General features: G+C 45.7%; 1 protein-coding gene across 1 annotated transcript in view; it reads right to left on the reverse strand.

Moving 5' to 3' along the window:
* Window positions 1–27,942, reverse strand: part of LOC146174641 (uncharacterized) — a 115,010-nt gene that overhangs the window by 65,469 nt on the left and 21,599 nt on the right. Inside the window, exons 4-5 of the mRNA XM_084585421.1 lie at window positions 16,828–16,917; window positions 3,252–3,308 (exon numbers count right to left, since the gene is read on the reverse strand). Of these exons, the coding sequence (XP_084441547.1) occupies window positions 3,252–3,308; window positions 16,828–16,917 (147 nt within the window). The remainder of the gene's footprint in view (window positions 1–3,251; window positions 3,309–16,827; window positions 16,918–27,942) is intronic.

Raw genomic sequence — 27,942 nt, forward strand, 5'->3', positions numbered from 1 at the left:
TTCGGCCGGATCCTCAGCTGATTGAGGCTGTAGCTAGCCTTACAGCACCGAAATTAGTGAAGCAGCTTCGGAGCGTTTTAGGACTGTGTTCCTATTTTCGTGGTTTTGTGCCCAGATTTGCTACGTGCCTTTTGCACAAAGAAGCACCGTTCAATTGGACTGCTGATTGGGATTCTGCCTTCCGCCACCTCGAACTCGTTCTAAACTCAGGACCTATCCTACTTCACTTCTATCTTTCTGCCCCCATAGAAGTTCCCACCGATGCTAGTGGCGTGGGCGTTGGCGCAGTGCTCATCCAGCGTCATGGCACCGATCAGCACGTGATAGCTTATGCTAGTCGTTCGTTGAGCAAGGCGGAACGTAACTACACCGTAACTGAACAAGAGTGCCTCGAAGTGGTTTTTGCGGTGCAACGATTTCGTTCCTATCTATATGGCAATGTTTTTGCGATCGCCACCGACCACCACTCGCTCTGTTGGCTCGTAAATCTTCGTGACCCTTGCGGCCGGCTCGCTCGATGGGCTTTGCGGTTGCAAGAGCTTCACTGTGGTATACAAAAGCGGCCGTCAACATGCTGACGCTGACGGTCTGTCGCGCTTGCCGCTTTCATCAACTGGTAGTGATGATGACAACTTTGATGACTACTTGGCGCCTATCTCGGCAACGTTTCCTAACCCTCAACTGTTCCAGACAGAACAGCGCAACGATCAGACTTTGGCACTGCTCCTCTCTGCCGCTCATGACTCAAGAGATGCACGTTTCTGCGTTCGTGCCGGCCTACTTTACAAGAATTTCAACCCCGGAGGTGCACGCTTTCTTCACGTCGTGCCGGAAAACCTCCGTATTTCCGTTCTCGAAATGATGCTGGACGATGCCACGTCGGGCCACTTGGGCGTCGCCCGGACCCTTCATCCCACACAGGAACGCTTTTACTGGCTGAAAATGCGTCAAGTCATTCAGCGCTATGTAGCTAGTTGTGTCAAGTGCCAGCAGTACAAGCTCCCTACGTCCCGTCCACCGGGACCGCTGCACCCTATTGCGCCTCCGACCGCACCCATTGAGCAGGTGGGCATCGACCTCTTGGGTCCTTTTCTGCGATCTTCGAACGGTAGCCGGTGGATAGTGTTAGTGTTGACCATCTCACTCAATATTCAGAAACAGCCGCAATACCCTCAGCCACGGCTTACGAAGTATTCCTATTTCTTCTGCGATTTCTCGTCCTGCGCTATGGCCCTCCTCGAGTTCTGATCAGTGACCGCGGGTGCCAATTTTCAGCTTGTTATTGAAGAACTCCTTGGTCTATGCGCTTGCGATTACCGTCATTCAACGCCGTATCACCCGCAATCGAATGGACCTGTTGAACGGACCAACCGCACTCTGACCACTATTGGCAATGTACGTGGAATATGATCACAAGAACTGGGATGACATCCTCCCTATCATTACATACGTGTATAACACTGCACAGCATGGGACGACTGGCTCGAGTTCCTCGCAGCTGTCTTGATGCCATCCTTCCTTTTTCCTTCCACAACGAGCCTTCTATCGCCAACACTTTATGTCGAGCCGAAGACACTCGCCACGTTGCCCGCCTCCGCATCCTGGACTCACAGGAACGTTCGAGGAGCGTTATGACAACCGACGCCAACCGCCCACATGTCTCCTATCTGCCCGGTGATTTAGTGTTGCTGTGGATGCCGCTGCGCAAGCGTGTTTTAGCCCAGAAGCTGCTGTTTCGCTATAGCGGACCTTTTGTCGTTGTGGAGCGCCTTAGTGATTTCACGCCGCACCGAAAGTGGTCAATGCATGTGGCTCGGCTAAAAAGGTTCCATCCCCGGCACTTTCCTTATACTTCTGTCACACGGGCAAGTCGCAACTCCCTCGAACTTCTTTTCCATAAAGGCCCACGCAGGGAGTTCAGCCCCAAAGCAGTTGTCGCCGTGTCACACGGCTAAGAACGAGCTCTTCAAAGACGCCGTCAGGGTCCCATTAGGCGGTGTTCGTTTTGTGTATGCATATAAAATAATCAAGTTAGAAACATGTAAATTGATTTTATCTGCTTTCTTTTCAACAGTTTGAATTGAATTTAAATTATAAATGTGCCTTCATTCATGCATATGAAAGGAATGCGCTGTTACTTCTACTACCATAGTCGGTTTGTCCTTTCTGCTGGCCACAATGTGCTTGCAAAAGTTTTGCGTGTATGCTTGGATATTAGCGCATTTCCTTTTTCCATGCTCTACGTTGTGCTACAGTATTAAAGTTAATGCTTAAGTGCTTCTTTTCAAACCTGCACTAAAGCTCATGGGGAACCAGAGTACTCCCTTTACCTGCTCGAGGGAGATGATTGGAACTCCTTACGCTAGGAAGTTTCTTAAACTTCCTTTCCTAAAGGACTGCCGTGTGACACGGTGCGTATCCCCATTGGGATAAAGACTACCTTGGTTGAAGGGAGTTAAAAGGAGTTCAGCCGTGCCCGTGTGACAGCAGTTTTACACTGCTTGCCCTGGGGGCTTCGTCTGCGAGGGGGGAAGTGTCACGTGCTTCGAGGCGTCAAGGGAGGGAAGAAGAGGCTGGAGGGAAGAAGAAGAAACAGAAGCTACAGTTGCGTGTGCTGGTGTTCGTTGCTGACTCGCAGCGCTTAGACCACCAATAAACACCCCCGTTATGTACGTACGTACGTAACAATATGTTTATGGTACCATTCACTGTCTAGTATACAATAATATAAAATTATCCAGACCAACGACACAATCACGCTCAAAGCTAAGTTCACTTATTTTCGAGTTTTTTTATGTGTAAAGAAAATCTGTTAAAACGCCCAACATTAGGTGACTCCGGGATGCTGTGACCGCGTGATTCGGTGATTCTTTTATCAATGTAATCATTCAATATCTAGTAATAGACGTTAATACGTCGTGAAGAAATACTCTTGTTGCCACATGATTTTGTTTATAATATGTTCCCCCCTGCCCATACAAATCCTGCCACATTTCACGACCGAGTAAGAAAGGACAGTATTTGACATTGCTTTTGAATGTAATTGCGAATGCGTCGAAGGGGTTTTAGTTTGTAGTGGCAGCACAGGTTTTAAAGCTTGGCAGCTTAAATGACGAAAGGATTTGTAGAAAGAATCCTTAGATACTAAAGTAAAATTGGATAAGATTAGCACTAAATATTAGGGGGTGCTTGAGGTCAGCGGAGAAGTGTGTGTGACTTAGTGTCGCTGCAATAAACACGCGAAACCTTACCATCAGCAGTGCAGTATTGTGTACAGTAGTCCTCGGTTCTCCCTGTAGATTCTGCTCCTGAAACAAATATTAAAAAAGGCAAAAAAAAATAAAAAGAGCAAACTATTATTAGAAAACACCTAAAATTAGGGTGAGGTATAAAAAGGGTGGGAGCCAGGAACGCACAGGAATGATGCCTTGTCTTTCGAATCGTATTAGCATCTTTATGGTTATTTAAGATGAACTGTGTATAACTTTAGTTCCACACGACTTACTGTTGAACTAGATATTTTTAGATTTTATCACCTTGACCAATTTCGTTGTTTTCTTTACAAATGTCATGGAAAATATCCGATGATAATCCTTCGAATAAATAAATGTTTCAGATTTTTCACACAAATAAACGGGTCGCGTTCGTGACAACTATATTATGAGACATCTGTGAAATATCGTAAGATGCTGTTATCAACATATTCTTCAAAAAGGTACAATATTCTAGCGCGTAGCAAGACTGGGCATTTAACGTCTGCCCTGTGCTTACACCGAGTAGCCGAAGCTGCTGCGAAAACCAATGGCTCAGATTTGTGACCGGCAATAGCAAAACATTTACAAGACTCTCATGGGAGTCTATATGTATACATGAAGTACCAAAGAGCAGTGTTGTTATCGGAGACACTTAAGCTCCACCTTTAAGATTATTACGTAATAGCGCAGGCTACCACGGGTTTAGCCAAGCCGTATGAACCTTCTGCATGGCATAAGGGAAACGTGAATTGAAATGTCCTTTCAAGCTGATTCTGATATCTACCTCTCATATGAAAGGAGAGGCCGGATTTGACAGCTCCTGCCAAAAATTATGTCAAACAATCCTACTGCTAGACAGTGCGCAGGTATTCAAGTTGCTAGCTACTGCCTGCCAGCGGCGTGCTCGCAATATTTAGCTGAAACCGCGGACGCCAGCGCCGGAATTTCGCTGAACGGGGCATTTAACACTACCACTTTGAAAATTATGTAATCAAAAACATAGGAATTTGTCTAATATATATCTGCATGTGGCTGCATTACATGTGATTAAAATTACCTTTCCCTTTCGGCCAGCGCTACGTTCCACCCATCAAGGCTTGCGGTCCCAATTTTTACCGGGATGCGGAAATCTCCGTCCCATAAAGTCGAATTGAAGAGAAAGCCGTCTGGATTTCCCCGTTCCGAGTCAGCTGAATGCTTGGAATTACAACAAATGAAGAGCACTGTAGCCAGAAGATATTTAAATTTATCCGGGAAAACACTTTGAAACTGCAGCAGTATCGAGTAGGATTACAATGCCCGTTCGAGGGCATTTGATATTGCCACATTCATTGTTTTACTTTTTTCAGTGGTATCTGTAGTTGGCAGCGGCGTTGCTCGACATGAAAGGACAAAGGTTAGAAAGTGCGTAGGCATGACCTAGATTGAGCAGCCCGATCGTATTGTCGTTTGGCGAAACCATATTTGGGTATAGCCAAAGGTTTGTTATTACAGCCATACAAAACTTCTTACCGGGACCTAAACGTCTGCCTTGGTATATACAGTTTGTTCAATAACTTGGCTACAGATCGCACCATGTTCATCTCCTGCATGCTTTATGATGTCTGCTTTTTATTTCAGTGATTAATATTTTCGTATCCTTCCGTGTTTCCAGCAATCATGCTATTTTTAGCACTGTACATATACTTCTCCAGAAATCTCTGCACCCCCATTCTTGGTCGATCTCCATGTGTGGGCATGCGCTGTCAGTTAAGAAGATAACAACAGGAGCTGGCTACAGCTATGTATTTTATTCCAGATTTAAGTGAGTTGAGTGAAAACAGTACCGTGCCTACCGCCCCTCAGGTCAGGCGCCGCCTGCAAGGCCTTCCGCCGGAGTATGATCCGCAACGGCGCCCTCCCGCTAACAAGATGTCCACCACATCATCATGATCATCAACAACATCAGACTGACATTACCCACTGCAGGGCGAATGCCTCTTCCATATTTTTCCAATTAACCTGGTCCTGTGCTAGCTGCATCCACTTGGCCCCTGCGATCTTCTTAATCTCATCCGCCTACCTAACTTTCTGCCTCCCCCTGCTTCCCTTGCAATCCAGTTTCTTACCCTAAGCGACCATCGATTATCCTCTCTTCGCACTACATGTCCTGACCATGCCCATTTCTTCTTCTTGGTTTCCACTAGAATGTTGGTAACTTGAGTTATTTCTCTGACCCACTCTGCACGCTTCCTATCTCCTAATGCTATCCCTACCATTTTTTCGTTCCATAGCCCTCTGCGTTGTCCTCAACTTAAGCAGAACCCTCTTCGTTAGCCTCCACGTTTCAGCTCCATAGGTGAGTACCGGCATGATGACTTCGTTGTATAGGTTTCTCTTGAGCAATACCGCTAAGATGCTAGTCATAATCTGCAAGTGCTTGCCAAGTGCGCTCCATCCACATCCCAATCTTATGCTTCTTGTTATTTTATTTTCATGGTCCGGATCTGAGGTTACTACCTGTCCTAAGTCGACATACTCGCCTACTACTTCCAGTGCTTTGCTACCTAATGTAAACTGCTATTCTTTACCGAGGCTGCTGAACATTATCTTACTCTTCTGCATATTGATTTTCAAGCCTACCTTTCTATTTTTTCCTGTCTAGGTCACCAATCATGCCTTGCAGTTCATCTCCTGAGGTACTTAGCAAGACAACGTCATTAGCAAATCGCAGATTACTGCGGTATTCTTCATATACCTTCATATTATTTCACGTATGGCGCGTCTACACCCTGATTTCGCAATGCCTGCATCACCGCCACAACGGCATCCAAAACAGTGAAGTAGCAGACGCAGTATGTACTATTTGTCGCTCAATCACCACGAAAGTAAGCACCTTTGCATAGCCACATCTTTGAGGACGCTGTTACAAATGGCTTGCAGACATCCTAGAGCTGCCAACTAATGTGCCCAAGAGGCCCGCAAGCTGCAGGAATAGCACTAACCTGGCGGATCGGGTTACCGTAGAAGTATCAGTACTTCCCGGAAAATGTGTAGGCTTCGACTAACAAGAACGTTTAATTCAGCATCTCCTAAACGGCCGGAGAAGCAGGCCCCAGAAGGAAACGAGACATGTTCACACATGGAGGTGTTTCAACGGCGATTCTCCGGCTAGAGCGGGCGCCGCTTTTATAGACTTGGGAGTCCATGCACAGGGAGGCTTGCATAGATGTAGCAGCCACAGGTCTTGACAAACCTCTTCGCACTAACCGGGAACGACGACTCTCTTCCTCGACCACTGTGCTTCCCAAATGATTTCAGGCGCATACGCACGCACGCAATTACACGTGACAAAGGGGCATATCTGTGAAGCGAGCCTGAGAACCGTTGGGTAGCAGTTGACAGCGCGCTAAAATGGCTCGACTTTTATTGTCGCACAGACCGATGATCTTGAGTCTGCTGCCGCCGCGTCGACGATCGCACACAACGGCAGCGAAAATGTAACAACGTGGTAGATTGAAGTTGCGGAATGTATACTTCGCTTTTGCAGACTCCTCCAAGACATGGTTGGTGAACTATGACTCAGCCATCACGACTTGGCAAACATCTTGGAGACAGCTGCTTCGATCCCGAAAAACAAAATCCCGAACATGCTCTCTAGTGCCGGATACAGCGGCCCAACGTGAGATTTTTGTGGAGGACATATCTCCCGACTGTGTCGTCATGGTGACTCTTCCATTGCCGAAACAAAAAAGTTGCGCTCCTTAATGCACGGCGTAAATAAACCTTTGTTTTCTAGTGTCGGCTCGCAGCCTACCAAATACTATGGGTATATTTTCTCGTGAAGATACCACCATGGAGCGAGTGCTGTGGCAATCAGCCGCCCATTATGACCGCACCCTGCAATGCTCAGCTTTCGATTGTATAAGCCTGCCACTGGAGATCGACGATCATGTGTACTCTGTGAGCATAGTCGCATCATTGTTCAGGCGGAATTGCAAGACGCTCATGCTGTGAGCCTACAGACCCTTCCCGCCAGTGTTTCGAACATTATCCATGATGACCCACAGCAAGTGATGCAGCGAAACCACCACCAACTACTGACCCTCCTGTCATTTCTTGCTACTGTGCTCTCCTGCGCATACGCAGACCCGCTATTCTTCTGAGCTCGACCTTGCCCGGCAACGCTTCGCTATCACCCTGCGACCAGGCTTACTGGGAAGGCGGTCACCTGGCGGACCTCTGACGACCGCGCACCTTTTTCTTATCATTGCGGAGAAACGGGCCATATATATCGCCATTGCTCTTACCGTCAGCTCGGCTTGTAGTATTTCATACCTGACGGTCCTCATTCTGGTTAAGGCGAACGCCAGCAAGAAATTCAGGAGTACATCGCCAATCGTGGTTAAGGCGAACGCCAGCAAGAAATTGAGGAGTACATCGCCAATCGTGGTTAAGGCGAACGCCAGCAAGAAATTCAGGAGTACATCGCCAATCGTATTTCTCTCCCCCCCTCCCCCTACTTCTACGCGCAAGTTCCGGTCGCCTTCTCACAATTTTTTACTGGGTCAGCCTGTGTCCTTCGAGCTTGCCAGACACATGTCTCCTAGTCCGCGTCGAAAAAACTAGGTGCAGCGACTTCTGAGGGCACAACTGCTGTTGACTTTCGGACATCCCCACCGACGCTGAGTATAGCTGCCATCCTGCAGCCGTTATTTGAAGACACTCGTATTGTTTCCACCGACCTGCCAGTGTGTGTCGACAGTTATGCGGTGACATCCCTCATGGACACTGGTACCCATTACTCAATTATGATTCGCAGGCGGGCAGGTGCAATGAAAAACGTGATGACGCCATAGTACGGGGCACTGATTCGTACTGCAGGCGGTCATTCTGTCACGCAGATTGGGAGATGTACTACACTGATATGTATGAGCGCACATCACAAACATCTCGTCGTTTCTCGCATGTGCTGTCCTCTTTCCCATACGAATCACCTATTCGTCGCACACGTTGCTTTTTGCACTCAATACGTGCGCGCCTGTCACGCTGTATCATTGTCCGGACCATGATGTTGGCACAGTTAGGTGTACGAACGCGGCTTGCCTGCGTGGGCGCCGCTGCTCGTAGAGCGTCTGTCTTCCGGGAGGCGGCGCGGCTCTGTTTGAGGCCTGTTTGAGAATCATGAGGCGGTACAGGGAGATATGGGCTGGACATCGTTCGAAGTACGGGAAGCTCAGAGTAAAATATTGTATGAGGAACGCCCGAGGAAACTGGACAGTAACAGATGGGCAGCTAAAGTATTTAAATACCTATACCTAAACAGCGTTGACTCACAATGGAAGAAAAGAACTAGGAAACTAACTAGTAAGTATGCTAGTCACAAGGACGGAGAAATAAAGAGCATTAAGCAACAGGTGAAAAACACTGAAGGTAAAAATTGGATAAATTCGATGGAAAAGAAAAAGTGTGGAATTATACCGAAAGTCGAAAAGGCAGATCAAGAAGGAAGCTTTCTTTGATAACTCAAGAGGCATTGCCCTACGTTCTGAAGCTAGATCAGGGTGACAATGTTAGTAATGTAGAAACAAAAATTTAATAAATAGAATGATGGTAAAGTTAACCAATCTTAAACAATAATGAAGATATAGGGAGAAAAATGAGCATGATAGCTACTGCTACCACCCCGTTTCAAAGGGACGCTCCTATATTCTATCCATCCATCCATCCATCCATCCATCCATCCATCCGTCCATCCATCCACTCACCCACCAGCCATCCGTCCACCCCCCCCCCCCCCCACACACACACACACACACACACACACACACACACACACACACATACATACATACATACATACATACATACATACATACATACATACATACATACATACATCCAACCATCCATCGGTTCAGTGTTTTTTGATTCTCTAGGTTTTTGGAGTTGCCTTCGGACGGTGTGCTTTCTTGATTTGGAGATTTGGAGTTTTTGAAAGGTAAATAGGGCATTCGAGAAATTTCGCGGCCCGCGCCCTTTGCTAACAACGAGTGGGTTTATGTCGTCAAAGCAGAAAGCTGGGCTAGATATGTCGTTGATGACGAAGTCTCCTGGAGGGATTGTCCACTCTTCTAGTCGCGCTCCTGAGTCATTGAGCATGTCTAAAGACTGAAACAATCCTTTAAGGGCATTGGTTTTGTGTTCAGCTCCTTGCTGTTTTTGCTAGTGCATTGCCCTTCCATCACTTTTAATTTTTTCTTGCGTTTAGAATCATGACAATTGTTCTACCGAGGAATGGGTAAAGTCACATGCTTTGTACGAATTGTGTCTCTGACGTCGGTAGCTGGAATCGGCGTTGCTTCGTGGAAAGACTTACAGCACAAAGTGCGTGTGTGCGCGCCTCTGCTTCACCGGCCATTGGTATTTATATTTTCACCTGTGACAATATTTGTGTCAGATTACTTTAAGCACTGTATCTTTGTAAGACCATAATTTATCCTGTTTCAGCCGTATGGGCCTAATCCCTATGGCCATGTATATTCCTTTGCTTGCGGCTTCATAATTATCACTTTTTGAGCGTTTGGTGGCGCAGGCAAGTTATTTAGCCGATATTCTCTATCGGATGAAAAAGCGCTCACTGTGTTTTGGTATAGAAATGGTTACGCTGTGTATGTGTGCGCGCGCACACATCCGTTTGTGTGTGTGTACGCGCCTGTCTGCGTGTGTGTGTGCGCGCAGCATCCACAACCCTAGAGAAGGTGCTCTGGTTGGGGCCAATTCGTGCATCATCCGTGAATTGTTCGAGCCAGGCATGTGTCATCTGCTAAGCACCTTTCGCGTGAACACATGATGCCGAGCAGTCATACTAAACGTGTAGCTTCCATCACCGAGCCTCCGACTAATTCCGTCCTGTAGAAGTCTCTAAACACCAGATGTTTCCGCAGCAGCAGAATTGGCAAGCCACAGCAAAACTAATTTAAAAGATGTATTGATAATGCAACCAATATAACACTGAAATACTGCAACCAACGATCTTCCCCCATTTAAAAAATGCAGGGTGAGCTCGCACAACGACCTCGCTTGCTTTGATACGCCTGTGCAGTTTATGCGGAGGCAATATTGAAGCTCCGCCGAAGTGTATGCAGTGCTTTGGTCCATTCAGGATCTGATGGTGAAGAAGAGGTCTTTAAGAGTCCTTTTTTACTTGCCCTTTTTGCCGGCCTTGAATAAAGCTCTTCAGTGCCCCCCTCCTACCAAATTTTGGACAATTGCACGGCTGAAAAGTTCATGGTTGGTCACCTCTTTAATGTGCTTTGCAAATATTTTATGATTTGCTGGTGAGAAAAAAAACGCCCGTGCGTGCCCATTTGATATCATCTCGCATTAAGGCACTCATAATGCACTTGAATCTTGCTGATAGTAACCCAGGTTTGAAGTCTGTTTTATGTATACCGTTGCTAGCATTGAGAATTACACAACGAACTAATTTGAATCTCTAATCCTAAAACCTTCGGAGGTGACTTAGTGACTTTCACAGCTTCGATGCTCTACGTGTTTGAATATGTGCAGTCCTGTTATCTATCTCTGATAGCAGCCTAGGGAGCGTGATAGTAAGAGGATCAGGACTAATCATACAGCTATTATCACGTATGATTAGCGAAAATCAATTTGCGCTTCACTCAGCCTAATATTTAGAGTAACTTGCTTGAGTGTCGTAATCCGGTTGGTATATCCGTATTATCCCGCTCACTCATTTTGTTTCACTTACGCCAGAATTTTGGGTTCTCCGAGAAATGTGGTGGATCACCTTTGAAGACTTTAAAACTTTCAATGCTTTTGGGTTTGTTGGGAAGATTGCCATAATATGGGTCCAGTAGGTTTCATGGAGCTGTTACTGGTTTTAAAATTTGGTACCTTGACAATCTGCAATTTCTCATCATCATGGGATTGTTTCTTTGATCTCACATAACCCCGACTACGTCGTAACTGTGACCAAACAAAATTTTTATATGCACAACTTGAGGTTCTTCCATTGATGAAAGCCTAAATCTTGCTGTATCCGATATACTTATTTTCAACCACTGCATTATCGGTAACTATGGCAAATAAGTGTTTCTTTAATGTACTGTAGCTCTCTCACACAGGATTGTCTTCCCTGCCCCCATGAAAGACTGCTGCGGTGACTTAAGCGACTGCGAAGTCTGAAGTGTTTAATTCGACTTCAGAACTCTCAATAATACGTTATTGCTCAGCTTCCATTGCTCTGCGTTTCGTTCATGTGGCTTTGTGCACTTTCACTTCTTTCTTCCCGTTGTAATATCTCCACGTCTTCAATAAAAACCTCACTCAAATGACTAATGTCGTTCCTGAGTACAGAATCGCTTTGTGTGCGTGCGCATGTGTGAATAATCACCGTATCTCTGCTTAATACGGTAACTGCTACATATCGCCCTGATTTACATTACTTTGAACACGCTGCTCCCAAACAGGTGTACACCGATGGCAGAAGCGGGGTGATTGATGCAGTACTTCGTAACGGCAAAATGATGTGTGTGCACACACACACACACACACACACACACACACACACACACACACACACACACACACACACACACACACACACACACACACACACACACACACACACACACACACACACGCACACGCACACACACACACACACACACACACACACACACACACACACACACACACACACACACACACACACACACACACACACACACACACACACACACACACACACACAGCTCTTTATCCTATTCATCATAACGCGTGCCGCCTGTAATAGAGTCTGAAACATTCATGACGATGATGATTGTCATGAAACTAGAAAGCAATTTTTTTCACTTGCGCCCACAAACAGCCGTGAACCTCGGCGGTACTGATAGCAACATCATGGTGGAAGACAGCCCTGAGACAGGATTAAGGAGGAAGCACAGCACAGACGCTGGCTACCAAGCAGAATGAACGAGTGAAGACCGACAAAATAACACCGGTAAACGCATTTTAGCGAGTACATCCCTGTGATATTCAAGAAAAGCAGTTTCTTCCGGAAGCAGTGTGTTGAACGGAGCACGAACACAGCATCGATGTTTTTGTTGATGCTATAGTTTCCATAATTTCTCAAGTTTTTGGGCTACAAAATCTCAGAATGCTGCCGGATTGGTCAACCTGGGGAGAGTATCCTTTGCATCTGGCACGATGAATGACTAGGTTATACATCGTTGTGCCATTTCGCAATTTTCTGTGCTTGCACAACCTGCCATATACCCCGTTCTGACGTGCGTAGAGTTGGCAACCAAAAAGAGATAATTTCGCACAGAAGCATTTTTCCTGGTGTACGGAACAGTATAGAAAAGCTCCGCTATTTCGACTATCCTATTCATATTCGTGACGACATAACCAAATTAACCAGAACGACGAGAATAGCAGAAGTAAAGATCAATTAAACGTTCCGCCGGCAACCAAGTGCGGTGTAAATAAATCATCATTGAAACAATAAAGAAGGAAAGAAGCTGTGGAGGATCAGGTAACTGTAGACGTTTTGAGAGACAGGGAATAAAGTGGGTTAGAAAAATTGGCCACCCTGTGTACGCAATGTCTGATGACCTCGAGAGTACCGGATTTATGGAAGAATGCTAAATGTATCTTAACCTCCAAGAAAAAAAACGTCAAGGGATTGATAAATTACAGAGCAATCAGGTTAAAATTCGCAACGTAGCAGGTTTTCACGAATATACTGTTTTTTAAAATCAGGATAATTACAGACTTAAATCAATGAATTATGCAGATGGTCGGAAAGGGTACTCCACTATCAATCACATCAAATATCGATACTATCAAGCAGGTGTTAGAAGACTGTTCGGAATGCAGCCGGCGCCTATACATAGCATTAATCATTTATAAGAAAGCATTTAACTCAACAAAACACTTTGTCGTCGGCGGACATCGCGAAAGTAGGGTACAGGTGTGCCATACTTGAAAGTACTGGAAGATATTGTTACGTAGCGGCAAGCCGATGAAAACAGAACTGACAGAGAGATGGTCTATGACAGTGAGATGACGTTTTATGAAAATGTTGCCGGGCCTAGCGCGAGCGCTCCTGTCCGCGCCACTGCCCGCTTCTTCTTCCTTAATGTCGTCCGTAACATGACCCGCGGCCACCGAGTGATCGTCCCGATCGTGGACAAAGAAGTGTACGATGTTGATGATTGCATCGCATGATGATGAGTGTGTCTGGATGCTTGAAGAAGAAGAGGAAAAAGGAAGAATAGAACGGCTTCCAGGCACGATGATACCCGATTAACCTTGGCCCAGGAGACCCTCGGGCCACGACTAGATGGCGGAAGCCAAGGCACGCATCGCATGGCATAGGCAGGGGTGGATGTCTTGAAGTGTAGCGGTGTCTTGGGTCGTGGGGTCGGCACACCTGGTCAATGGGGTCAAATATGGTAGTTCTGGTCTCTTCTTATGTCTTGTGGTCATGTGTGGCGTCTTGGGTCAGTCTCTCCTTAATTCGTCGTGTCTTGTGGTCGGGGCGGGGGGATGGGGCGGAGGAACGGCAAGGTCGCGCTGGATCCGAGAGGCTGGGGAACAGTCATGCGATGCCTCCTGACCTTCAGCCGACGGCGCAAGATGTCGCAGGGCACCGAAGCTCCGGGCCAGGATGAGGGGGTGACGACGAAGTACCCCGCAACTCCAACCATATGTTACGTAGCGGCAAGCCCATGAAAATAGGAGAACAGTGGGCAGAGAGATGGTCGATGACAGTGAAATGACGTTTTATGAAAATGGCGCCGGGCCTAGCGCGAGCGCTCCTGTCCGCGCCACTGCCCTTTTTTTCTTCCTTGACGTCGTCCATAACAATATCTACGGTGGAAGCGCAGCAACCACAGCTCTGCATAATGGAAGTAATAAGATTTGTATAAAGAAAGGTTTAGGGAAGGAGACATGATCTCCTCAGTATTAATTACCGCATTATAATAGGAGGTTTTTTGACACCTATAATGGTAGCAGTTATTATTAAGAGTTCATAGAGAATACTTCAGTAATCTGTGATTCACTGATAACATTGCTTTTATATAACTCAGGACATGAATGCCAAAGAATGATTATGACTACGCAGGGAAAGTAGAAAGATACGCTTAAAAATGAACATGCCCAAGACTAAGTTAATGTTCAACAGCCTAGGAAAGGAACAGCTGCTTATAATAGGTAGCGAAGCACTGAAATTGGTTGGAGCGCGCGGGGCAAGGCCCTGGGTTGTTGCACAAGCACGCTCATTACGAGGTCTGTTATTACGTCTTAGCAACATTTATTACATTGCGCCGTTGGCATTGCTACTAAAAAAAGCGCTCTTAATTAAGAGTATTTTGTACAATATCTCAAACCCTGATGTAAATTATCCTGTAATTATAGAAAGAGATAAATATTTTCATCTTTTATCCTTCAGACGCCTATAGAAAAATGGTCTGCGTAATAAACATGTTATTCTGAAACTTCCGTATGGTCTTCTGGCTCATTATTAAGAAGACTTCCCCGTTTATGAGCTCAATCAACTTGAAACACATTTTTGATGTTATCGATCTTAGGGAAAAGAATATGTGATCTCAGTCAGTCAGTTCAGGCGTTCAGTCGTGTCCGACTCTTCGTGACCCTATGGACCATGTCACGCCACGCTTTCCGGTCTCTCACTATCTTCTTAACATCACATAGCTTCATCTGCAATGCCTCGAGAATGCCATCTAACCATCGCGTTCGCTGCCTACCCCTTCTCCGGCGACCCTCAACCTTTCCCAACATCAAATCTTTCTCCAGCGACTCCTCTCTTCTCATCAGATGACCAAAGTAGCTGAGCTTTAACTTTAGAATTTGACCCTCCAATGAGCAGTCAGGGTTTATGGTTGACAATATCGACTGATTTGATCTTCTGGCAGTCCAAGGAACTCTTAAGAGTCTTCGCCAGCACCACAATTCAAACGCGTCAATTCTTCGGCGGTCAGCCTTTTTCACAGTCCAACTCTCGCATCCATACATCACAACTGGAAAGACCATAGCACGGGTTATACGGATCTTGGTTGGCAGACTAATGTCTCTGCTCTTTACTAGGCGGTCAAGGCTAACCATCGCTCTCTTTCCCAGAAGCAGGCGTCTCCGAATTTCATGGCTGCAGTCTCCTTCCGAGGTAATCTTGGCGCCCAAGAACAGAAAATCTGTCACAGCTTCCACTTCTTGTCCATTGATGCTCCAGGACTTGATAGGGCAAGACGCCATGATCTTCGTCTTTTTAATGTTCAGTTTAAGCCCAAACTTCTCACTCTCTTCTTGTACGCGCATCAGAAGTCTCTTGAGTTCCACTTCACTTTCTGCCATTAAAGTGGTATCATCCGCATATCTAAGGTTGTTGATACGTTTTCCAGCAATCTTCACTCCAGCTGAAGAGTCGTCCAGACCGGCCTTTCTCATGATGCACTCTGAATATAGGTTAAATAGGCAGGGCGACAGTATGCAGCCTTGCCTCACCCCTTTCTCAATCGGAAACCAATCAGTAAGACCATGCCCAGTTCTGACTGTGGCCTCTTGCCCTTCATAAAGGTTCCTGAGGAGACAGATGAGGTGAATTGGAACTCCCATCTCTTGGAGAGCTTGCCACAATCTGCTGTGATCTACGCAGTCAAACGCTTTCGCATAATCAATAAAGCAGAAGTAAATGGGTTTCTGGAACTCTCTTGCTTTTTCCGTGATCCAGCGAAGGTTGGCAATTTGGTCTCTAGTTCCTCTGCCCTTGCGAAACCCAGCTTGCACGTCCGGAAGCTCCCGATCCACATACTGCTGCAGCCTACCTTGCAGGATTTTTAACATCACCTTGCTAGCATGCGAAATAAGCGCGATCGTGCGGTAGTTGGAACAATCTTTGGCACTGCCTTTCTTTGGAATGGGGATGTAAACTGACCTCCTCCAATCCTGTGGCCACTGCAGGGTTGTCCAAATCTTTTGACATAATGTATGCAGTGTGTTAACAGCGTCGTGGTTGAGGTTTTGAAGCAACTCAGCTGGAATACCATCAATTCCGCTAGCTTTGTTCTTAGCAAGGCTGGCTAAGGCCCATTCAACTTCACTCTTCAGGATGCCCGGCTCGAGATCAGTAATCACAACCGGCTTATGCTGGGTTTGCACATCAGGGTTCTTCTTGTACAGTTCTTCTGTGTATTCCTGCCACCTCTTCTTTATCTCTGAGGCTTCAGTGAGGTCCTTGCCTCGTTTGTCCTTTATCACGCCCAGCTTAGCACAGAAGCTTCCTTTGATATCTTTGATTGTCTTATACAGAGCTCTTGTGTTCCTTAATTGGCTGTTGTCCTCAACTGCTTGACACTGTATGTTCAGGAAGGCATTCTTATCTCTCCTTGCTATTTTCTGAAAATCCGCATTGAGAACCTTGTATCTTTCTCTTTCCCCCATACCTTTTGCCATCCTCCTTTCCTCAGCTATTTGCAAAGCCTCTTCAGATAACCAGTTTGCTTTTTTGCATTTCTTTTGCTTTGTGATCTACTGAAGGCGTATTTACCAGAAGTGTCGGTTTGCATTTCAGGAACTACAGAAGAACTTGCAGAAGAAAAGAGTAGGGCCAGGTTAATGTACGCTGCATACATTATCCCTGAAATCAGAAAACAATATATGCAGGTCATGTTACTTGAACTCTTCATAAAAACTAGGTTCTTTTTGTAAATCATTTAGATTGTGTAAAGAATAAACTTTTTCACAGCAGAATATTATTTTCTGAAATTGGAAAAAAAGTCTATTGCGAACCGCACGATGTTTCTTGTGAAAGGTCTGTATGAAGAAAGCCAGCAGTCAGTGAAAAATAAAAAAAGCTTAGATAAGTACCTTAATTTTTACTAATTTGTGACCGTTAAGGAAAATAATAATGTAATCAATAATGGCTCGAAGAGAACTGATGAAACAAATAATAACAACTTGGCTCATGTAGGATCCCAACCTACGCCCTCCGAATTTCCCGCCGCGTGCTCTACAAACTGATGTTCAGCAGCGGGTCTTCATTGTTCTACTTTATAGCGCATTCGTGCTGCAAGTGTCGTAAGTGAGGATTTGCAGCATCCACACTCGTCTACACTGACGGACGTGGGATGTCCTGTATGTTTAGTTGTGCCGCGTGCAACGTGATCGAATAATAATGGCGGGCGCTGCGCTAGAACAATCTCATCCTACCTGTATCGTCAAGACTTTTAGAGGAAAGGCCCATGGTTAAGGTGTTGAGCAGGCGAAGGGAAGTCAGTGAGGGCTCGTTAAGAAATGCATATGAATGAAGTGAAGTCAGCGAAAGAAAGTAAATAATAGACGGATGCTTTATAATTGGTCGTGCTGATGCTAAATTATTAGTATAATAATATAGGGCCGGACGATATTTGATTACAGAGTATAATAAATAGCTATTGCATGCCGCTTGTGGAATTCAAACCCACGTCCTCCAGATTTTAAATAAGGTGCTCTAACAACTGAGCTATTTTGGCAGAGGTAGAATCTTCTACTTTGGCAGAGGTAGAATCTTCTACTTCGGCGATTATCTATGATGCGTATAACCTGTCCCTAATAGTATTAATTAGCATCAGCCTCGCCCATACCGGTAGACGCAATTCGTCCTGATTAGGTTGAGTGTCACATGCCACGTGATTGGACAAGGGTGCGTGGCATGTGCGCGGTAACCATCGAATGTTACCTATACCGCAATGGCTTCCACAAAAGAGAGCTTTGCTAAGGCATGAGCTTAAAGTGCAAAGAAAACAAGGACGCATTATCATACACATATGAAGGAACTAAAACAATCAGCAAAACCAGGTAAATGAGAACTGAGTGTTTCTATTAAATCGATAGCGTTAAAGTCCATTTGCTCAGTAAAAAATCAGCATAATGCCCCTAACAGGTCATAGTTGGCAGTTGACGTGGCCGGGAACTAAATCATCAGCATCATCAACAACATCAACCTGACTATGCCCACTGCAGGGTGAAGGCCCCTCCCATATTCCTCCAATTAACGCGGTCCTGTGCGAGCTGCATCCACTTGACCCCTGCGAAATTTTTAAACTCATCAGCTCACCTAATTTTCTGCCGCCACTGCTACGCTTTCCTTCCCTTGGAATAGACCCCTTTCATAAATGTTAAGTCGGCTTCACCTCTATGCTGCCTTCCCCACTAATGGCGGAACAGCAATGTAATAAAACATTATATTAAGGCCATAATTCATAAGAATTATGGATCAGAACATATTCGCATAATTGCCCTATTACCACTACATGCATCTGTGTAGAAGCAACATGCGATTTCAGGTCTATATTGCCGTTTTTCTGGCGGCCAGTGACGCCATATTTGGGGAAAGAAGCAGCGTGAGAAAGCCAACTTAACGATTTTTGCAAGGGGTCCATTCAGTTTGTTGCCCTAAGCGACCACTGTTATCCTTTCTTCGCGCTACATGGCCTGCTCATGCCCATTTCTTCGTCTTGATTTCCACTAAAATGTCAGTGACTTGAGTTATTTCTCTGACCCACTTTGCACATTTCCTATCTCTTAACGTTATCCCTACCATTTTTCTTTCCAGAGCCCTATGCGTTGTCCTAAACTTAAAGGTCAACTCCGGTGGTTTTTTCATCATTTTGTGTTTTTGGTTGAATTACATTCCACGGCACGTCCTGACTCGAACACAAAAAACCGTTTTTCGAAATTCCAATTAGAAGTATTTTTAAAAAGAAAAAAACAGCAAATCGAAACCGAAACTGCTTTCACGGCTAGAAACGACGTCCCAGGTGACGAAATGGTGACGTCACACTCCGTATTAGAGAAACACTCGTACGTGCGTTGGATGGTGAAAATAAAGTATGGAAATCGTGAAGCATTGCATAAAATGTCTGAGGTAGTTCAATATAAGCCTCACAATTTCATAATCATGCGGGAAGTGGACAGTAACGCCGGTATACTGTTTGTGACGTCAGAAACTCAGTGTTGCCGGCAGAAATAGTCTCAACTTAAGCCACGAAAACAGCATATTTTAAAGTCGTGTTGCGCATGAACGGATTATCGTACGGCGCCCAAATTTTGTAGACTGCGTCAGGACGGAGAGGAGAATCTACAGTAAAATTTTTATTAGAATATTCGAATGTCAAAAAACTCCCGGAGTTGCCCTTTAAGTAGAATCCTCTTTGTTAGCTTCCACGTTTCGGCCCCATAGGGAACGGTATACTCAGAGGAAAAATTATGAGGGACTTTAGCGACTAAAGTAGTGAAAGGCCTGAGTGCCACATTCTGCTATGCAACTGGCACTGAGTAGCGATTAAATAATAATTAGTAACCAGTTAAATATTTGTTTTATTATATATAATGAAGGTCAATAATTAGTTATCATGGAATAATTATTTATTGAGTCCCTTAATTAGTCAACAATTATTAGGTAATTATTATTTATGTAGTCAATAATTAGTGATCGGTCATTGATTGACATATATGGCCATATAAGGCACGCATTCGCGCATAAGTGGTTGTGCTCTGTGATTGGTCGAGACCGCTATGATGTCATCCCGCCTCGGCCAATCAGAGCCGCCGCAAAAGCGGGACACATTTTGTCCACGACAGCATGAGCCATTAAATGCTTTCGCCTTAATATAAAGATTTCATGAGACCAAGTACCATGGCTGAGTCGATAGAAGCTACTAAATCCTCTACCTCCTGTTGTATCCAGACGCCAGGCCAAGGAACCGGAAGCTTTATTACAAGGTGCAAGCTCGCAGCCTCAAACCAAAAACTCTTGTACATGGAGAACGCGCGCTGTCTTATACCTGCGTGAGCTGCCGGAGCATGCGTAGGCATGACGAACGCGATCAGCCATGACAATACACAGCGAGCGTGCTTCTCGAGATACAACACGAAAGCTATAACACTCCCTTCCTTTTACAGTTCTAAACGATCCGGCGGCCGTCGCTGTCTGGTGGTCCTTCCCAGTAGCACCGGTTGGTCGCCGCTTGTTTGCTGTGATGGCAATGGTGACGGCGTTGACTCAGTGGATGAATGAAGGCCTACTGATGCATGAGGCAGATCCACCTCAGGAAGTAATCTTGCACTCGACGTGATGCAGGATCGTCCCAGCTGGTCAGCGTGCACAAACCGCACTTCGTTTCTCACACAAACCAAATATATTGTCGGCGATTTCACTCGCGTAATTTGCGCAGGCCACCATTTCCCCACGTCATCACGCACCGAGCGACCCGCACACGATCACCGAAAGCAAACAACCTCTGCACACCCCTGCGTTTATCAGCAGACGTTTCTACTCAGTCAGAGCAGCCTTCGTACTCATTATATCTAAAGTGCTCGGTTTTAGTAACGACAAGCAAGTTCGCAGAAATAATTCGGTGGGTGTTCTTCCCGTAAAAGTATGCAGTGTAGCTCTATAAGAGAAAACGAAGTTGTCAATTCTGGCCGCAGCGACCTTGACCTGCCCCTTTCTTCATTTTCGAGCAGCTGCTTAAGCAATTCCTTCTTGGTTGTTTGCACTGCACGCTCTGCCGCTCTATTAGATTGTGGGTGGTAGGGTGGCGTGAGCGTATGCTTAACTCCGTTTCCTTTAAGAAATTCTTGGAATTCAGCTGCTCGAAACTGCGGACCGTTATTGGTTACTACTCCTACCGGCAAGCCATGTGAAACAAACCAGGAACGAACACATTCAACCGTTTTGGCAGCGGTTATCACTGTCATAGCTTTGATTTCTAACCGTTTGGAGAATGCATCAATCACGACAAAGAACAATTTTCCTTCTTTTTCCGCTAAATCTAAATGTATACACTCCCATGGGTCACAGTAGCCAGAAGGGCACAGTAGCCAGTGGGCCAAAGGTACGGGCTGTGCGGAGGGGAGAACAGACTGGCCAACCAAGATACCTTGTTGGGCGAGTTGGTAAACATTCATTGCTAATATAAACAGCGCGAACAGGAAGACACAAGACAAGATAAAAGGAAGCTACAGGACAAGCGCTTGTCCTGGGGCTTCCTTTTATCTTGTCTTGTGTCTTTCTGTTCGCGCTGTTTATAATACCAGACCGGCAATCTGACAATTCCGGACACATTGCTCGAGGGCATTATGAATGTCAGGCCACTACACCATGAATCTTGCTACAGCTTTCATTCTGGTTATACCCAGATTTTGTTCATGCAATACATCCAGCACCTGGTTCCGGAGTGACTCGGGAATGGCCGCTCTTTGTTCATACCAGGCATCCATTGTCAATACTGAGCTCAAATCGGCGAATGAAAAATTATTTTACCGGATTGGACACAGTTCTCGGCCAGCCATGCCATATCATATCCCGTACCGCACTTAGCAGTTTATCTCGACCAGTGTCACACTCCATATCCTTTGCCGTTACAGGCAACTCCATTCAGAGACGAAAAGTAAAAGCTTTTCTCACACTGTTCCCCTGAGTCGGGTAGTGGCAAGCGAGACAATGCATCCGCATGACTGAAAGCAGATCCCGGCTTATGCCAAAAATGCGAGCCGCCGATGCACTCTTGCAGTGTTTACCGCGCTGCCCTGCCTTTTCGTATCAAACAGAATAGTGAGTGGCTGATGGTCAGTGAAAATGTTAAACACCCGCCCGCACAAGTACCTGTGAAATGTTTTCACGGCAACCATAATGCCTAGGGCGTCTTTTATTATTTGTCCGTAGTTCCTTTCGAATGACGACAATGACTGAGACACAAAGGCTATGGGTTTTTTATTGCCATTTTCGACGTGCGACAATACTGCGTGAGTCCGTACTCGGAGGCATCACATGTGATCTGAATTTCTTTTTTGCATTATAAAACGTCAAGACACTTTTATCAGACATGCTTTTGGCTAATGTGAAAGCCTCGTAACACTGACGCGGCCAGTGCCATTTACCTTCTTTGCGGAGCAAGTCGTGAAGTGGTTCAAGAACCGGTGGCAAATTTGGCAAACATTTGGCATAAAAGTTTATCATGCCCGAAAAAGCCGTCCACTGGGTCACGTTTGTCGGCAGGGGTGCTTTTTTTATGGCCACCATCTTTTCCGGAGTCGAATGCAGGCCATCCTTATCAATTGCATGTCCCGGGTAGATTGTGCGTTGCTTAAACAAAGCACACTTTTTCTCATTCACACTTACACCGTGTTCACTCAGGCGCAGAACGACCCATTCCACTCTTTCGTAAGCCTGCCTATAGTTCCTGCCTGTGATGATTATGTCATCCAAGTAGCAGGCCGTATCCGGCATACCATGACGTATGGTTCATGACAGCTTGGAACGCTGCCGGTGCAAAATATATTCCGCGGCAAGCGATGAAACCTAAAGAGGCCCACGTGCGTATTAATAGTCAGCAATTCTTGAGCTTGCTCATCTAGCTCGAGCTGCAGGTGCGCCTTCGACAGGTCAGGAACGAAAAACACTGTTCCGCCTTGCAATGTTGCAAAAATGTCTTCAGACAGCGGCAAGGCATAATGCTCAGCCTCAATTACCGAGTTTATGGTGACCCGGTAATCACCACACAGACGCAGTTCTTTGCTGTTATTTTTAGGAACTATGACCAGGGGCGTTGCCTAACTGCTATGCTTTACCAGATCGATGACACCAGCTTTCCCTAAATTCGCCAATTCATGCTCGACTTGATCGCGTAAAGCGTACGAAACTGGTCTTGCTTTAGCAAACACAGGGCGCGCGCATTTTCTTTCTAGAAAATGCTAGCTTTGACATCTTTGATAACACCAAAACCAGAGTCAAACACATGGCGATATTTTTTTGTGGGGGCCGTCTCGCTTTCCACTGCCTGCACAGTCATTATCTCATGCCAGTCCAGCTTAATATTTGAAAGCTATTGTCGACCTAAAAACGTGGGCATTCTCACACCCTCCGTTTCTCTTGCAATAACTAGCGGCAAATCAAAACATTTATCTTTATACTGCAATTTGGCGTCCAGGACTCCAACAATAGGCACAGGCATTCCGTTGCATATGACCAATTTCACATTAGCTTGTCTTAAACAGGCATGAGGAAAGTGTTTCGCCCACTCTTTCTCAGACATAATTGATACAGCTGCACCTGTGTCTATTTTTATTTTAATTGCTCTGCCATTTATTGTAACCACAATAACAATAGCAGACGCGCCAGCCTTCTGGTTAGTGTGACACAGAGTCAGCAGCTCACTACTGTTATCACCCGACTCTACAGAGTGCACTACTTTCAATCTGCACACTTTTACAACGTGACCTCTTTTTTTTTTACTTTGGAGGCAGCGTCTATTTACAAAAGGGCAGCTCACAGGTAAGTAGTGTTCGCCTCCGCATCGGCGAAAGGGTGCGTTCGTCCCTTGCGACGCATTCCTACGAACGCTTGCTCTGGCTCCCTGCTTGATAGCAATTTTTCCAGTTGCGCGTTCCGTTGTTTCACTGTCGCCTGCTTCCAGTAGACTTCGGTGCTTTCCTACGCTGCTGCTTGGTTGCTCGACGATTGCAGCATCTCCTTAGTTTCCTGGCTCACGGCTTTCATGACTATGGCCACACTAAACGCTCGGTCCAATGTTATTCATCATCAGGAAGGGCCAGCAGTCGTCATCGTATTGCTTCGGAACGCATTCCCGCCACGAGCTGGTCCCGCCGAGCCTCGTTCAGAAACGTGCCGAATTCACTGGCTGCCGCTAGCCTGTTCAATTCGACTATAAAATCAGCGATGTTCTCATGGGTTTCCTGCCTGCGCTGGTTCAACCGATAGCGTTCGATGACAAGCGAGCGTTTGGGAGCATAGTGCTTCTTAAGCGCACTTACTACTTCCTTGATTGAAGACTTCGCCAGCGTTTGCGGCAGCATTAAGCTCCGGAGCGTGACATAGGCCTGCTCGCCTATAGACATTAAGAAAACGTGCAGTTTCTTGTCATCTGTGACGTCGTTGGCAGCAGCGAATAACCCGAAGCGTTCCAGGTGCACTTCGAAGTCGCCGCTGTCCGGCTGGAACTCCGGTAGCTTCCCGACGGTGTTGGTCATCCTAGCAGCCTGGCCAAACATCCCATCTTGGTCGCCATTTTGCACATGACAGCATGAGCCATTTAAGGCTTTCGCCTTGATATAAATATTTCACGAGAACAAGTACCATGGCTGAGCCGACATAATCTACCAACTCCAGTACCTCCTTTCCGCTGACCGGGCGACGTGGGAATCGAAACCGGGACCATTGGATCACGAGTCAGACTCGCTACTCCAATACCACACAGGCGCGTTTGCAATGTTTGGTTCAAGCTGGGCTTAATATGTATGGCGGGTAGCCTTGCTCATAATGCAGTAGCTTATAACTGTATGCTCTAATGGGCATGTGTGACATAATAGATACAACAATGAAGAGTGAAGTGGTTAAATGAGTATCAAAGGGCATCAGCTCCCTGAAAGATCCTTTCAGCTGTTTTTCGTAAAAGTATTACCGGATTCTGGTGTGGAAATCAGTCATGCATGATCTGCAAAATGAATGGAGAGTGCCCAGTCCTCAATAGATTTTATATCGCGTATATACGACGAGGTTACTGCCTATGCTACTGCAAACCAAACCGCAATTCAAAGCATTGAAAGTGATGTGTACAAGATTTAATTTATCGAAATTGAGCTGTCTAAGGAGTTCAAGAAGCTTCGCTCTTAGATGAATAACGTGGTGCAATGCTCTAGAGTTTGTGGCGATTCGTCGTTCATCTTGTATTCTGATACTGCGAACATCCCCCCGTTCTCTGTCGTGCTAACCTCGAATTTGGAGAGAATGCTCTGCAGAGCCCAGAAAAAAAAGGCACATGCTCGCCTCTCCAATCTGCAATTTGCAGGTACGAATTGCACATGAGAAGCGAGTACAGACCCTTATAGCTATGGGCGCAGCCGATCACCACGCGCGTTCCCACAGTAAACTGTAAGTCGCCGTCTCCACCAACTTTCACCTGTCAGCTAAAGCTTTCTGGCTTTCCTGCCCTCGTCACAAATAATTTAACAAAACTTGAAGTTGGGCTAGATGGTGCATTGTAATTTGACTGAAGATAAAGCGGACGGGAAGACACACACAAGAGAAGAAGACACAGGACACGCGCTATCCAAGTAGCGCGTGTCCTGTGTCTTCTTCTCTTGTGTGTGTCTTCCCGTGCGCTTTATCTTCAGTCACAAATAATCTAGACGTAAAGACGCAGGCCTAATTGTTGGCTCCAAATGCCTATCACTCCCGGCTTTTAGGTCCTTGTGTTCATATTTGTTAACAGGCGTGAGCTATATAGGTGGCAACCGTGGCTGCGAAAATGCAGCACGCGAGTCGTCCGATGCTTGAAAAATGCTAGAAAATGACCCATTTTTACTTCAGCAGTGGAAGCGGGCAAAAACGAAATGTCATGAGATGATTCTGCGATATCCAGCAGGATTTGAGCGCAAGAGCCAGCACATTACTGATTCAAACTCTCCTCAACGCCACCTCCTAATGGAGAGTTGGACTGCCGGAAGGGTTGTATACCCTGGCTGGGCAATAATGTGGATCGTTGAGCTGCCTGTTAAACATCATTTTAAACGGCAGCGCTGAAAACGACACCGAGGAAATAGGTAGCTAATGACGATAAGGTGAAATTACAAAACGCATAGAGCGGCGCAAAATCTCTCGCACATCCTACTTGATGTAGCTTTGTTAAAACACTACCATTTTTCTGCCCTAAGTAAAAATGCACGAAGCCTCATCGGCTTACGATTCCCTGCGCCGTCCACCATGGGGGCACAAATGGGCAGGAGATGCCAGCTTACTATTTGCCACTGAGAAGGGGAGGTGAATCCAGAATCCAGCCTTTCACGACCCTTGGAACTTGAGTGAAATATTCTAGCGCTAGGCCGTGCAGCATGACCATACGACTTGACTAAAGCGGACTTTATGCCTAAGTAATCGCGCAACTTGTATTGTATATATCACTGTCCTCCTCACAAGCGTTCCTGTGGCAGGCGGTAGTTGGCCAGGGACATGGTCGGAGACAGATTGGCTTCGCGGTTTCTATGACTTTAGTTTTCCAAAGTTAACTCTATTTATGTTTTCCTATATTAAATGTACGTGTGATGTCATCAATTCCGTACGGGTCGAGTGGTTTCATGATTAGCCCGGTGAATAGGTCAAAATGAATAATGAGCCTGGAGCTTCGCTGCGTCGTGGGAGACAGATACACTGCGCCCAGCGGCATGCTAAAAAACGGCGGGTTAAAATATAACGTTACATGCAAGGAAGACCAATTATCAGTAGCGTACTTGCGGGCTCACAGCAATAAGATAGGAAGCGAATGCCTATTTTTAGGATTCTACGTTTCTTTTACAGGAAAAGATGAGGGTTTCGCTCATTAAAAAGGACCTTAATATTGTACCAATAAATATTTCTTACAAAACACCAGAAACAATACGTAAAACCGGGTTTGCCGGATAAACCTACTTCCCTTGCCACATAATACTAAACGGACACGGACGCAGGGAGACATGCAGAGGACCAAAAGCGACAGGTTCGCACTTGAGAATCGGGCCCTTCCGAAGTGTGCATTGGCAAATACGATAAGTTTAAAGAGTGATGTAAAATGGTTTATGTCACAAAGGGAAATTAAGCAAATAGCAGTAATGTTTGCAAAAATAGTTGTGGTAGCCATCATTAGGAGCAAGTCATAATGCTCGGGTCATATGGGGAAGTATTATTCTATACTGCAACTACATAAGATACAAATTTCGTCATTTGATTAACTATCGTTTTATGGTTACATTACAGGCGGTTGAAACGTGTACGCAGAGATGAGACCAGCGCGAAATAAGATGAGCTTATAGACATATTTATGTTTAGTACTTCTGGGATTTATGTAGTCAGACAAAAATGCCTGCATTTTCGTGAATAGCCTATCCGAAAGGAAAAAAACAAACATCTTCCTGGGTGGCTACGGAACGCAAAAGAAGAAAATAGGCCATTAGTCAAATCGAAGTGATGTAATAACCATAGAGAAAACTAATAATGTACCCCCTCCCCTCGTTAAAGTATATAAACAGAACAGAATGCATTCAAAGGCACAGGTGATTGGTGGATAGCAGGTATTCAAAGAAACAATAAGGAGACGCCTAAAACGTTCTTCGTACACAAAAATGGCTTCCACACAAGCTTAATGACAAGCGCAACGCATTAACTAGAAGAGCAGTCACTATAATCTAGAGGGGGCACACCAGGACGGCCATGTTTAATCGAAAAAGCCTAGCCTGGTCCGAGCACTTCTGGGCAGCTCACGTAGCCTCATATCCGCTCATGTGCTGAGTAGCCGGCGCCATCAGCTGCTTTTTGGCACTTGAGCGACGCTCTACGCGTGTCGCGCATCGCTTTTTATTAGCTCGCGAAGCAGGCCGTGACAGCATTTTGCCGGCATTGTATTGCAGTCACATTCGGTGAGGTGGCAACTTCTGGGGAAATAAGTGTATGCCGCGACATTGTCGCACAAGTTTGACACTTATTAAGATAAAGCATTACTAGGCAATGTCGGAAAGGTAGTGTGCGTAGAACCAGCATACGGAACGTGTGTACAGTCTTGTATCGTTCTCTAACAGTCTGGATTAAAAAATTGGATATAATTGACAAGAAAATGATGTCCATCGGATGATT

The sequence above is a fragment of the Amblyomma maculatum genome, chromosome 11, assembly GCF_055883805.1.
Source record: "Amblyomma maculatum isolate TAMU_Amacu chromosome 11, ASM5588380v1, whole genome shotgun sequence".
In the NCBI taxonomy this organism is placed as follows: domain Eukaryota; kingdom Metazoa; phylum Arthropoda; class Arachnida; order Ixodida; family Ixodidae; genus Amblyomma; species Amblyomma maculatum.